General features: G+C 31.8%; 1 protein-coding gene and 2 pseudogenes across 3 annotated transcripts; 1 reads left to right on the forward strand and 2 right to left on the reverse strand.

The window, feature by feature from the left end:
* Window positions 1-445: 445 nt before the first annotated feature.
* Window positions 446-2,152, forward strand: LOC104777124 (putative purine permease 4 pseudogene; annotated as a pseudogene). The gene has a single exon (XR_015592309.1). The product of XR_015592309.1 is annotated as a putative purine permease 4 pseudogene (transcript).
* A 6,316-nt stretch (window positions 2,153-8,468) lies between these two features.
* Window positions 8,469-9,859, reverse strand: LOC104777125 (MD-2-related lipid-recognition protein ROSY1-like). 2 transcript variants are annotated; one of them, XR_015592303.1, is made up of 4 exons: window positions 9,562-9,859; window positions 9,157-9,250; window positions 8,859-9,019; window positions 8,469-8,751 (listed from the first exon to the last, which is right to left on the reverse strand). XR_015592303.1 is itself a non-coding variant. In XM_010501336.2 (4 exons), exons 1-4 carry the CDS (start codon window positions 9,662-9,664, stop codon window positions 8,632-8,634), a joined length of 483 nt encoding a protein of 160 aa, XP_010499638.1. In that variant the 5' UTR covers window positions 9,665-9,776; the 3' UTR covers window positions 8,469-8,631. The 2 variants fall into 2 exon arrangements, 1 of the variants encoding a protein (XP_010499638.1); XM_010501336.2 differs by having other exon boundaries at window positions 9,157-9,255; window positions 9,562-9,776.
* Window positions 9,860-10,519: 660 nt separating this feature from the next.
* Window positions 10,520-11,686, reverse strand: LOC109130545 (uncharacterized; annotated as a pseudogene).
* Window positions 11,687-11,819: the final 133 nt, after the last annotated feature.

Consider the following 11,819-nt stretch of genomic DNA (forward strand, 5'->3'; position numbering starts at 1 on the left):
CATTGAAACTTTTTGTTTATTTTTAGTCAAAGTAATTGGCCATATAAGCTATAAAATGTATTAAGATTGGTAAAAATATTTTAGAGTTCATATCGAAATATTTAATAGATTTATCCTAACATAAGTGTGAAAGAAAGATGTTGAACAAAGTTACCAAACTTTACCTTGATTTTCTTCTTTTTAAATAATATAGCGATTGAGTATAACATTAATTAATAGAAGATATAGTCATAGATTTTAGATAATAAATTTATAAATTTTTGATATATTTCCTTTTTAATTTTCTATTATGTAGAATATTCCTCTCTCTAAAAGCCAATATATCATATGAATGACATGCTAACAAATCCTAACTAAAACCTACGATAATCTCTAAGTAATCCTCTTTAGACCTAACCGTATTCTTAGTAACGGACTCAATGCAATGCATGCCATTAATTGAAAAAATGAATTTTTTTGACTCTGAATATATAATAATATATTGATTTCGATAAAAACCACAATATATATACCCGAGTGAGTGTGTGTATGTGTTGTGGGAGACTGAACCATCAACGCTTTTTCAACACTTCTTCTTCCTCCTCATTTCTCTCTTCCATGCAAAAACACAGTTTCAAATAAACTAAATAAAAACAAAAAAAAAATAGAGGTAATCAAGAAAAGATTATTAAAACACAAAGAGACAAAAATGAGTGATGGTCGAGTAAACGCGGATCAAGAACAAGAACAAAACCTGGTTAAACCAACGGGTAAGAGATCTCTCATTCTCCTCCTCACCACTTACTCTTGTCTCTTCGTCGGCTCCATCGCCTCGAGCCTCCTCGCCAAATACTACTTCGTCCACGGTGGCTCGAGCCGTTGGGTCTCCACGTGGGTTCAATCCGCTGGCTTCCCTCTCCTCCTCACCTTGATCTACTTCCCTCGCTACGTCTTCAAAACCACCACTCGCCGTCCTTTCACGCGCTTCACGCGCCGCCATCTCATCTTCTCCGTGTTGATCGGGTTTTTTCTCGGTGTCAACAACTTCCTCTTCTCATGGGGAACCTCGTACCTCCCTGTGTCCACGTCATCGCTTCTCCTCTCGACACAGCTCGTCTTCACTCTCATCTTGTCCGTGCTCATTGTGAAACAGAAGGTCACTTTCTCAAACCTCAACTGCGTTATTCTCTTGACGCTAAGCTCTGTTTTGTTGGCTCTCGGTTCGAGTAGCGATAAACCGGCCGGTTTAACTAAATCCAAGTATTACATCGGGTTTGCATCCACGATCGGAGCCGGTTTACTCTTCGCTCTATACCTCCCCGTGACGGAGAAGCTTTACCGCAGCGTCTATTGCTACGCGATGGTCATGGAGTTGCAGCTGATGATGGAGCTCTCCGCGACGGTTTTCGCCACTTTCGGTATGGCTTTCGACGGCGGGTTTAAAGAAATGGTTAACGAAGCTAACCATGTTTTCACCAAAGGACCCACGGTCTACTGGACGGTTGCGATTTTTGTCAACGTGGTGACGTGGCAGCTCTGTTTCGCTGCCACGTCAGGGATGGTTTACCTGACGTCAGGGATCACCGGAGGTATCTGCATGACGGCGTTGCTCGCGATGAATGTGATCGGAGGTGTTGTGGTTTACAGTGACGAGTTTGGTGGAGTCAAGATTGTCTCGACGGTGCTATGTATTTGGGGGTTCTCGAGTTACATCTACGGGATGTATACAAAGTCGAAGAAGGCGGAGTTGATGGAGAAGGAGAAAGGAGAATATTCCGGCGTAAAGACGTCGGAAGACGGCGGAGAGATGGAGGTGGAAATGGGTAATGTTAAAGATGACGTGGCGGCGGCGGATGATAGGGTTTGAAGATATCTGTGTGATTGAGACGGCCGTTATGATTATTATTATTAGGATGCCAACAAAAAAAAAGCGAGTAGTAGTATCTTTTTCATGTTCTATCTTTTTCTCACCTTAATTTTCTCCTTTGTTTTCGAGTAATGCATCTGATTTTGTTTGTTTGTTTTTTTTTTTTAAGCTGTTTTGTATTTCCTTTTCTGGTTATTTTGTTATGAATTATCATGTCAAGGACAAAACTAATTATGTGTACACTTTTGAAGTGTGGATTTGTTTTTTCCAGTTGTCGGTTGATAAAGTATTTGTATATTTCATCTACCGGTTTGATTGGTTGTATTAGATAGAGTAGTTTATTCCAGCTAATTTTTTTTTTTATAAAAAAATTGACACTCACCAATACACAAATGAGAGAAAAGATAAAAGTACAAAAAGAAAAATAAAAAAGGAAGAAATCTTAGGAAAATGTTTGTTCAAAATTTTTTTTTTCTTCTTATTACTCTTATAGTTTTACTTATATAGTCTTATGAGGATTAAATATAGTGTACATTAAAATAAATGAATGTAAAAATTATCTAAACCAAAATTTATAGAGATTAAATCAATTTGTTTCTATCAAATATTGTATATGATCCATTTCATCACATAACAAAATAAAGTATGAAAATCAAAAACTCAAGATATTACCAGGAAAAAATTTGCTGGAGCTAGGACTATCGGTAGTAAATAATACTAAATACTCGTACCAAAGGTAGTTAAAGATTTATTCCCATCCTTGGTCTGTTTATCATATGAAGATATCTACAAATCCGTCAAGTTGGGCTGCTCATATCTGCTCTCATGGAAACGTAGGTCTTGTTCGGTCTTCAAATCATTGAAAAGAATCGTCGTTTTTGTTAAAAAGTGTTGTTATTGTTAAAAGAAATCAGATCGTCGCCGTCGTTTGCTCTATCACAGACACAGTCACATCGACTACTAAAGGAACGAACCAGTAATGGCCTCTGTTTTTATGACCAATTTATTTCCAGAGAAAATAACAATTCTCGAATGTTTTAGTAGTTAAATCAGCTATATTTTGTAGAGTACAAATATATAAAAGCATTTATACTTGTTATATTAAAAACATAGACAAGTATATATAATACGATAACTCCAAAAGAATACCAATTTTTATTATTAATAAAGCTATCTTCCTACGAATTTACTCTTAAAAAAATGTTATACTGAATAGAATTTTTCTTTCAATTTACATGGAGAATTTCTATGGGAACTAATATTTAAATCTATAACTATATATGTGAGAGTATGATTAAAATTGAAAATAATGAATGATAAACAATACAAATAACAAATAAATACATGTTACACCCAATAACGTAGCCAATAACATACATTAGCAATTTAAAATTAAATAAATATAAAACATACAAAACAACAAAAAAGGAATAAAAGCTGTGGTTTATGGGATACACAAACATACCGGAAAAAAAAAATGAAAGTGCTCACGATCTATAAGATTCCAATTAGACAAATATTAATGATAATCATGATGCTTAATTAGAGAGTGTTAAAAAAATGAATGGGTAAAATAAAGAAGAGACATGCTTAATGGTGATGATGCAGCTTGGCATTAACTGGGTGTTGTTTACGAACATTGTCTCCTTAATGCTCCTTTAGTTTTTGTATTTTTCTTTGAGCACTTTAACATGAAAAATATTGTTTTTTCTTATGGCTTCTGGCTCTTCACTTACATTCTAAACTCTAGTAAATTTCTTAGAGCCCACAAAATCCAAACTTTTGTTGCTCTTAATTAAATTCAACCAGAAATTATATCGAATTTTTGTGATCCAGTGTAGGGTAATGTATGTTTCCGTGACGTGTTTTGAATACGACTCTACAAATGCAAACATATCATTAATTATCACAAGTCCACATAAATAAAAATGATATAACCATTTAAAGAATGACTAATTCGGTCTTTTATTATAATTCATATGAACGAAACCCTATTGATAGATTACATACTTGTATCATTTGCCAAGAATAAGTAAGATTTTTTTTATATGTATAATCTATATACGTACGAGAAAGCATAGAAGCTCGTCGATCTAATATTTGGCGACTTTAAAGTTTTTTTAAATAAACTAGATGATAGATTCATAAAGTTTTGTAATATAGATTATCTCTTTTGATCGACGGAATATTTTCAAAAGAGCTTAGAATACAGTGAATGGACTTTTGGGGTGAATAAAAAAATAGAGGCATGATTAGCGAAAGTGCGTAGGTAATGACTAATGAATTACGCCATTAAGCAACAAAACAAAAAAAAGTTAAGGATTGGTTAACTTCTTGAATTAAAAAGTATATGTTGATACTTGATATATATATACACAAAGTGTCCTTTGCTTCGATTTAAGTTTAGGAATTAGAAAGGGATAAACTCCAAAAATTATAGTAGAATTAGATCATTGATTTGAGCTGTAAGAGGAGGTTCACACGTCAATTATTATACCAATATGGACATCAATACTCTGACAGAGTTGGTACCTAAGGCTGTGCCTAAGAACCTAAATTGGATACAGAGATAGAGGCTATGGTCTGTTGTGCTTTTAAAGAAAATATCAAAATATTAAAGATTACGTTTCCAAGATTTGGGGTTAAGATTGGTAGTCTCATATATATACACTACTAACATGTAGAGAGAGAGCATCATAATATTTCGCACCGCTAGGTACTTCACGAATTACCTTTTACATTAATTAATTCCAAGATTTAGAATAGTAAACATTATAAAACCGTAGAATCGTTGTTTCATTTAAATAAGCAATATATATATATACTAGAATTGGACCATTTATTTTATTTATTTTGTAATTTTTATTTAAAGTGTTTTATATTTTTTCACAATATGATTGTTTTTTTGTTTTTTGTTCAAACATTATGTTATGTTGAATATAACTTATGAAAATAACATCTATTTTGTAAGATTTATTCTAGTAGATCTAGATTTTGAGCCGCAGTACACTGCAGTTTAAGTTATTTGATAAAAATATTAATTTTGGTTTGTTAATTTTATTTGATTTGTTAATTTTTTAAAATTATATATTGTATTTTGATTGTTAATTATATGACTTAACCTACACTATACCGCATATTAATTATTTTGTTACAATATTAATTAATCGATTTAATTAGATACGTCTATTAATCTAATATTTATATTGTTAACAAAATAATGAGATGATATTTTATCCCTGTAACACCAAATTAATGACATTTTAAGCTTTTATTAATATCTACTCAAACATGTCTAGCCATATAACTTGTCGTGTGATATTTTAATTCGTTGTACACCGCAGAAAAAACTTCATAAAAATCTAAACATATTTTTAAAATTTAAAATGTTTTAATAAAGTTTCTTTTTTTTAAGAAATTGAACTACTTATAATATTTGAACTTCTTATAAAATTTAAATACTATTAATATCTTAAACGGTTATAAAAAATTAAATGTTTTAATAATTGAAATACTAATAATCTTTATTTTTTAAAAAGTTCACAAAATAATGAGATGATATTTTACCCATGTAGCAACGAATTAATGACATTTTAATTTTCTATTAATATCAACTCAAACATGTCCTGCCATATAATCAGTCCTGTGATATTTTTAATTTGTATATATTATTAAAATTTCAAATGTTTGAATAAATTTTATTAGTTTAGAAATTGAAATACTTATAATATTTGAACTTCTTATAAAGTTAAAATATTATTCATATCTTAAACATTTTATAAGAAGATGAATGTTTTAATAATTGAAATATTAATAATCTTTAATTTTTTTTTGAAAATTATACATTTGAAATTTTAAAGTTATTAAAAGTTGAAGTTCTTTAAAATAAATAACCATAATAAAATGCATAAATTTTTTAGCTTCAATGCCTAAATCATGGTTTCTGCTCATTCGTATTCAAAATCATTTTTGGTCTCTTTTTTATTAATATGACTTTGAATCTTTGCCTAGTTTTCTTAGGTGATGTAGAGCATTTTGTATATTTTTTTTTATTCATCAGTTGAGCTTGTCTGTTTAAAAAAAATAAATTACATCATATGCAGAAAAATCATATATTTTATTAACTAAATATATTAGATAAAAAATAAAATAATTTAAATATAAAATAAAATAAATGTTAAAGAAGAATCACATATTTTTGTTTTAATTAGGTTGAGAGATTTCCTTATCTTTTAAATGTTACCTATAATTGATTTATATGTTACTATAATTAACTAAATCCATACTATCCTTACTTACCAAAAATCAGACTAACCCCTATATTATGATACACCTATGTCACAAGTTTATAACCAAAAAAACATAAATATATCTATTATATAGTCTACAAAAAATGGGAAAATTTGTTTTACGGGGTATAGAAAGGCATGTGCTGAAATGACTATGAGAGAAAATAAACTTAACTAAAAACTGCAAAGTGGGAAAATTTGTTTTATAATTTTTGTTAATTTTACGGGGTTGTACGTAGGTCAATAAGTTACGGGTCTGGTTGGTAACGTAGTCAAAACTGTATAGAAAAGTTGTAATCTAAAGTTGTAAGCTTTTACGGAATAATGCAAAGGTGTAAGAAATAAGTGTGGATGAAAGCTGTAAAAAAAAAAGCTGTAAAACTTTTAATAAAGTTATTGATAAAGCTTTTGTGATTGGTAAAAAATCAAAACTGTATAAAATAGTAAAGGTTTGTTTTTGTCACCAATCAAAATCTACATCAAATTAGAAAGTCTTGGTCGCTAACAAAACAAGCTTTACTGAATCTTGTTCACGTATTTATCATTGACTTTACTGTCGATATGACTATCGGATTTTGTTTAGACAGATAAGCCAAACATTTTTCGTAAATAAATTTTGTTGAGATGCTAAAAAAGAGGACATGAATTTGAATTATATTATGTTTGGTAATATTTCGAACAAATGTTCTTACTATTTTTTTTTTTTTAGTCGATGAAGTGATAGTTAACTACTAACTCAGTCTACTCAAAAGTATATCAAGTGATGATCACTAACTACTGCGACCACTCGGCCACAATTGTATCTTGATAATCTCTTAACCTAATCAAAACTAAAAACTTAGGTATGTCATATGTGTGGACTTTATTGCTACACCTCAAATCTAGTCCAATTAATTTTCATTTGTTGATATTTTTTTATTAGTGTTTAGTGTTTACACTACACAATATACTATAGGGGGTATCCACAACACAATATATACAACCTGTCGTCCTGTCCACAATATGTCTTAAATAATCTCTAAACTTAAAAGTTTATAAATGTTTAGATGCTATTGCTACATCTCAATTCTCGTCCAATTAAGTTTTCGTCTCTTGTTAAAACTAATCTAAAAAGAGAGTTCGTACCGCAGAACAAAAGAAGGCACGCAAAAGACGACTTCAGTCATCCATAATCACATTAGAATACGAAATATACAACAAACGTTTTTCGTGAATAGTTTTATAATTGTGTCCGAAGCTATAAGTTGTATAAGCCCTTTAGGCAAAATAACTTAACTAAAACAAAGATATACTAGTACTAAGTATAAAGTACCGTAGGAGTTAGGTCCGTAGCCAATTAACTTCGACCTCTAAAGCAAAGTATGCCGCCTTTCTTTCTAACTTACATCAAATTTCAACTTAAAAAATGTTATTAAAAGTGGATATTCGTAATTTTTATCACAATTTAGGATAATGATACAAATAATTAGACCCACAAATATATGCTTCTAATGATGAAATGATTATGTGGAAGACATACGAAGGTTTTCACTTTTCACCAACTAAACTCTTCACTAATCCCTCACCCCCACATATCTTGTCTAATATTTTTATTAGACTACTACTAGCATCAAAGTCCAACTTTTGTGTCTTCGTATCCCTTTCATCTTTTTAATTGTATACGATTAAGAAAAACTAAAGTTGAGTTAACTATTTACAAAGAATACAACCTTTAAGTATATTTGAACTAGTGTACATGAAAGTATCTTTTTTTTTTGCAGCTACATGACAGTATCTTGAATTTGGATGATCGAATTATTTTCCAAAAATTTGATAAGAGTTGATTGCTATAATATTTATCTAATAGCAATTTCAGTTAATAATTTTTACATACATATATCATATAAGCATAGATCAGTTGATAAATTAATATCTTCTTTTCTCTAACTTAAGTTGATAAATAAATCTTGTAAGCATAGATTATGGTGATGGAAGTTTACATGCATGGCTTCATGATATACATCCTTTTTGTTTATTGTGGCACATCATGGTGCGAGTTGATTCTTGTTATTCAAAGTCTGCTTTAGTACTGTAGTTAACAATTTACTGTAGTTAACAATTCTTAATCAAAGTCATTACATTTATACCAAATATTAACAACCAAGTTTTAAAAAAACATTTCATGATATTATTTTTCTGTAAGGTTATATATCATAGGCTCTGAATTTATGTAATGGATCATAAGCCTATTTAAGTACAAATATGGCTCAATGCAGCCCTTCCTACAATTTCCAACATTTTGAATCTTAGCTATTAAATATACATCCAATGTGGTTCAGAGAGATAAAAGCAAATCAAAAACAGCTAAGGGTGTCTATTAGCTCTTCTTTTGATTATTTGTTGGACAACACAGAAACCATAAAGGATTACAAACTATAGGGTTACCATACAAAGAGTAATTAACGAGAGAGGGGGAGAGATCGAGTAATAAAAGACTTTGAAACAATGTATATAGTTTCACTCGGTAACTTGACTGAGATGCGGCACATAACCAGTGAATGGACAATAGAACCCCATGCACATTATTGGATCTTTCATGTTCTTCTCCATGATCCTTAGATTAACCATAACATCCGCCTAAGGTTTTAATCCAAAAATAAACAAAAAACAATAAAAAAAAGGTCTCATTAGACAGAAAAGCCAACCAAATGCAGAAATATTTATGGAATTTGTCTCAAACTTACTTTCATCTTTTGATATTTTGAAGTGAATACGTTAGTGAAAGTAAGGACAAAAGGGCCAGGTGAAACAGGGCATGCCGTTATATCACAAAGGGAGTAAGTAGGTCTGAAGTATCGACCCCTTAAGTAGAGATCTACACTAACTCCACTAGGGATTGCAATCTCTGTTTACACCAAGATATGTGATCAAGATCAGAGATTATAGCATCATAATGTTTAGGGCCAAATACTTGGTTATCAAGATCAATATCAACTTCAAATTAAATTGCGAGTATCATGAAAAAATATGGGAATTACTTACTTGTATAGCCGGTTATTGTAAAGTTAGCATTATGGGTACGATAAACCGGATATGGAGAAATGTCCACAGCAGTGGGTATAGCGGGATACTGATGCTGAGCTAGAAACAATACATATCTTGAGAAACTATATTTGTAACATGAAGCTATATAATGATCTAACAAATTAAGCTAGAAACTATATATATATATATATATATATATATATGATCTAACAAATTACTGATTTGACTTGCTTCATGAATAATAATATATAAAATTAGTTGTTATCGTCAATTAACGAAAGTTCAAACCCGAAAAATCAAAAATAAAATGATGCGAACACCTTACTATATATGATTAAGTTTTCTTTTAACTTTTTTTTTTTGAAATCAAAGTAGTTTACAAACATTAAAATAGATACTTACTGTCGCAGTTTCCGAAGAACCTGGTTTTGTTACCCAAAGCAGGTAAGAGAAAGAGTGACACGAGAAGAAGAAGCAGCAAAGGCTTGGCTTGAGATATCGCCATAAAATTAGCTCGTTGATCTTCACTAAAGAAATTTATTTGATTTTCTGTTGTAGTGCGTGTTATGTTTAGATATGTATGCCTACTATTATATATATATATATATAGTCTTTTAGATAGGTGTTCAAATTAGTGAAGATAACACATATACATACTACAATATTAGTGAAGAGAGATATTTTAATTTTCTTTTTGTATACGTGTTATGCTTACACACATATATTTTAATTTATAGTCGTTAGGTTGTAAGATTTGCCAAATTAATTAGTTCCTCACTTCAAAGTAAAATATCTCCCACGTTATACGCGAGAAACTTAAAAAATAAATAAAAAGAACTTCAAAATATTTTCAGACTTCAGTAGAGATCGATGTATATTATGGGTACTACTAGTCTACTACTACGTGTTGTGCTTCTGTTTGGTGTTCTGCAATTTTTTTTTTTTTTGGTTATACTACGTGTCATGCTTCAAAGTTCATTGCATGCCGACTATATTTTGCTGTCGATAGAGTGATTATACGATTTAACAGACCCAAAAGTAAGAAAAATTACACATGTTCACCGGAAAAAACAAGACTATATATTGCATGAATTCGGCTCGAATAAGATAGTAATTTCGGCGATTGTCTAATAACATTATTTATTATATTATTGGCATCAAACTCTTTTTGTTTTGTGTTTCCTTCCACTTTCATCTTTTTTTCTTTTTTTTCATTTTTTTTCATACCAATTTAGTGATACACAAGCCATGACTGGTACAATTTTTAAAACAAGAAACTAATACAGACAAATGCCCATATTACAAAGGGTAACCAAATCTTCCACTTTAATTAGCTTCTTATCTCTTCATGATAGGACAACTAGCCACGCCCATGGTTCCCACGTCCACAATTTCCGCGTCCACGATTCCCACGTCCCCGGTTACCCCTACCTCGAGCAGTAGAAGATTCTTGTATCTCCTTAGCTTTGATGGAAGGTTGAACCGGTCTTTCACGCAAAATTCGTTGTCCAGCCGGAGTCATTTGATCCAACAATCTCGACTTAGTGTCGGAATCATCGGACTCAACTGAATCTCCATCTGACTCAAGTGACTCTCCATCTGAAAACGAAGACCCCAAATGGTTAAACCTGTTGTTAGTCATGACATGTCTTACCTCACGTTCACTAAGAGCATGTTCATGTGAGCCTGCAATTTCAGTAACTGTTTCAACTGAGTAAACAGCCTCCAGTACGATTCCAGCTTCAACAATTGTGTGACAATCTGCCACCTCGGTGCTTTCCTCTACGACTTGGAATGGCTAGCCTCAACTGCGGTATCGAGTTGGAGTTCTGTGGCTGTGGTAATGGGAGTAACTAGAGGCTCGGATGGAAGAGTGATTGGTGATACCAAAATAGTGAGACTAGAAATACCTACAATAGTAGGAGCGGTGACATCTTTTGTAACCAGATGGGTAACTTTTTGATTCTGCAGATGGGGGTGCAAACAACGGGAGACCTTATGCCCTAACTGTCCACAATCTCCACAAACAGCTGGGATCCAAGCATATTTAACATTCACCATAGAAATGTTACCCCTTTTGTCAGCTGCAGCAATCCTAGTAGGGAAAGCTTTACTCAGCTCCACTTCCACCAATATCTTGGCCTCACCCATTAAGGAAGGGTCAAGTCTTGGTTTATACGTAGCCATAGAAGCACCTAAACCTGATGCAATATGACTAATTCCTGGAATTGAGTATAACCTGTGTGGTATATTTTTGAGTGTTATCCAGACAGGAATAGTTGATTATCTCCGGAAGATCAAAAGTGTCTGCAGCAGACCAAGGAGCAACAAACATAAGACAATCATCAACATGCCATAGTCCTCTTTGTAGAACCCAAGCTCTGGTTGAAGCATCCGGGATATGGAAGAGAAATCTTGAACCATCTAACGCATAAAGCTCTTACACTTTCTACCCCAAATTCTATTTAACAATGCATGAATCAAGCCACCAGGAGGTTAAATTCTATTTAACACTGCCATAGTCCATCGTCTTACATATACGGTTAAAAAAGAAACTACATTTGAGTTAATTAATTAGAAAGAATATATAATTTGAACTAGTTGTTTTACAAGTTAGCATACATGAACGTATAATACTGAAAGTCTGAAACTGGATCAAA

This window comes from Camelina sativa, chromosome 3, assembly GCF_030686135.1.
Source record: "Camelina sativa cultivar CO46 ecotype springtype chromosome 3, ASM3068613v1".
Taxonomy (NCBI): domain Eukaryota; kingdom Viridiplantae; phylum Streptophyta; class Magnoliopsida; order Brassicales; family Brassicaceae; genus Camelina; species Camelina sativa.

Coding starts and splice junctions, on each gene's coding strand:
- LOC104777125 (XM_010501336.2), bottom strand. CDS start 9,664: ATGGCGATATCTCAAGCCAAGCCTTTGCTGCTTCTTCTTCTCGTGTCA. Junction 9,256..9,561: donor GTTCTTCGGAAACTGCGACA/GTAAGTATCTAT, acceptor TATTGTTTCTAG/CTCAGCATCAGTATCCCGCT. Junction 9,020..9,156: donor TACAATAACCGGCTATACAA/GTAAGTAATTCC, acceptor TGGTGTAAACAG/AGATTGCAATCCCTAGTGGA.